At 56.8% G+C, this 2,415-nt stretch overlaps 1 protein-coding gene across 1 annotated transcript in view; it reads right to left on the reverse strand.

Annotated features, from left to right (window-relative positions):
- The window catches only part of LOC113490868 (maestro heat-like repeat-containing protein family member 1), a gene marked incomplete at its 3' end in the record, with an annotated part of 45,295 nt that overhangs the window by 36,428 nt on the left and 6,452 nt on the right, over window positions 1-2,415 (reverse strand). Inside the window, exons 5-6 of the mRNA XM_026867474.1 lie at window positions 1,780-1,853; window positions 1,078-1,197 (exon numbers count right to left, since the gene is read on the reverse strand). Coding sequence (XP_026723275.1) covers window positions 1,078-1,197; window positions 1,780-1,853 — 194 coding nt within the window. The remainder of the gene's footprint in view (window positions 1-1,077; window positions 1,198-1,779; window positions 1,854-2,415) is intronic.

Genomic DNA, 2,415 nt, shown 5'->3' on the forward strand with positions numbered 1-2,415 from the left:
GCCCTAACCCTAATAACCCTTAACCCTAACCACCCTAATAACCCTAATCCTAACAACCCTAGCCCCTAACAATCCTCATAACCCTAACCCTTAGCCCTAACAACCCTAATAACTCTAACCCCTAAACCCTAACAAACCCTAACCGCTGAACTCTAACCCCTAAACCCCAAACCCTTAACCCTGACTCCTAAACCCAAACCCTCACCACCCTAATAACCCTAACCCTTAACCCTAACAACCCTAACTCTAACCCTTAAACTCTAACCACCCTAATAACCCCAACCCCTAGCCCCTAAACCCCAACCCCTAACAACCTTAATAACCCTAACCACACTAATAACCCCAACCCTAATAACCCTAAACCCAAACCCTAACCACAAACTCTAACCACACTAATAATCCCAACCCCTAAACCTCAACCCTTGACCCCAAACCCTAAACCCAACCCCTGACCCCTAACCCTAACAATGCTAATAACCCTAATCTCTAACCCCCAACCCTCACCTTTAACCCCTAACCCTAAACCCTAACTCCAAACCTTAACACAACCCCTAAACCCAAACCCTGACTCTAACAATCCTAATAACCCTCTAATCCCTAAACCTAAACCTCACCTTTAACCCCAATCCTAAACCCTAACTCCAACCCCTAATGCAACCCCTAAACCAACCCCAACCCCTGACCCCAACAACCGTAATAACCCTAACCCCCAAGCCTAAACCATAACACAACCCCTAAACCCAACCCCAACAACCATAATAACCCTAACCCCAAGCCTAAACCATAACACAACCCCTAAAGCCAACCCCAACAACCATAATAACCCTAACCCCAAGTCTAAACCCTAATTCCAGCCACTAAACCCAACCCCTGATCGTAACAACCCTGATAACCTCTAACCCCCAAGCCTAAACCCTAACTCCAACCCCTAAACCCAACCCTAATCCCAAGCAGCCCCCACCCGCAGCCCTGCCTCCCCCAGGCTCTGCCGCAGAGGGTGCCCAGCTCCAGACAGGCACTTCCCCACCCCGCCGGGCTCCTTCCTTCCCGAGCTGAACCCGGTGTGGCCGCGCTTACCGGCTCGGAGGGCAGGGCGCACTGCCGCACCAGGAACTCCAGCATGGCCTCGCCGCCGGGCTGCTCCAGGTAGCCGTGGTGAGCCATGGCGCTGATCACCTGCACCACCGCCCGCTTCACCTGCGCGGGCAGAGCACCGGCACCGTCGGCGGGGAGAGGCTGCGGGCAGGGGGTTCTGCCTGCCGCGGGGACCCTCCTCACCCTTCGGCGGCTCCTCCTCAGTGGGGAAGGTTATGATGGGTGCCATGCAGCCCGTAAGCTGGGTTTGAGCTTGGCCAGCAGCAGCCTGGCACCACCCGGGACAGCGGGTCGTTGCCTGCGGCTCGTGGCTGCAGGATTTTTGTGGCCCACGGCCACACCACCCGCCACTGCACGTGGTTACATCCAGCAAAGCAACGTTTGTGGTTTGCAAATGGGATAAATCCTGCAACTGCACAAGGCAAGTCGCCAGCCAGTGCTGTTCACAGGCAGCACCATGCTGTGGGTGACGCTCAGATGGAAAACGGGTCCCCCTGTGCTCCCCAACATGCGGAGGGTATGTCCTGGGCACGCTGGCACGACAGCCGAAAGCCCAGCCAGGGGAGAGATGGGAGGGAGAGCCAGGCTGGCAGGGGCACAGGGCACAGCTGTGCAGGGCCCCATAAATAAACACACACACACCCCCCCCAAAGCACCCCCTGGAAAAGCAGAAGCTCAGCTTACCTTATTGTTGCTGTCTTGCAGAGGAAGTTTCATAGAGGAAAGAATAAAGGGCTTTTTAATCTCCATTTGAGAGGCTGAAAAAAAAAAAAAAGGAGACACTCTGAAGCTTGATGACGGTCTTGAGCTGGCAAGGACAGAGCTGCTGACCCCGAATATCCCCCGTCCCTGATGAGGAGGGCTCTGCCCCTCACCCCCCTCCCAGCTGGCTGGGCTGCCAGACTGGTTTCCTTCTGCCCTGACTCTGCAGCCAAGGATGGGCTTGTCTCCTCAACCCCCTCATCTCACAGAATCATCTTGGCTAGAAAAGCCCTTGAACTCCTCCAGCCCAACCCTGACCCTCCCCCTGACCGTTCCCAACTCCCCCAGATCCCTCAGCGCTGGCTCAGCCCGACTCTTCAACCCCCCCAGGGATCCCGGGGACTCCCCCCTGCCCTGGGCAGCCCATTCCAACGCCCAACAGCCCCTTCTGCACAGAAATCCTTCCTCAGAGCCAGCCTGACCCTGCCCTGGGCAGCTTGAGGCCATTCCCTCGGGGCCTGGCGCTGGGGCCTTGGCTCCAGAGACTCATCCCCCCTCTCTGCCCCCTCCTGGCAGGGAGTTGCCGAGGGCCAGGAGGTCTCCCCTCAGCCTCCTCTT

The sequence above is a fragment of the Athene cunicularia genome, unplaced genomic scaffold, assembly GCF_003259725.1.
Source record: "Athene cunicularia isolate RWA unplaced genomic scaffold, athCun1 SCF_50, whole genome shotgun sequence".
Classification (NCBI taxonomy): domain Eukaryota; kingdom Metazoa; phylum Chordata; class Aves; order Strigiformes; family Strigidae; genus Athene; species Athene cunicularia.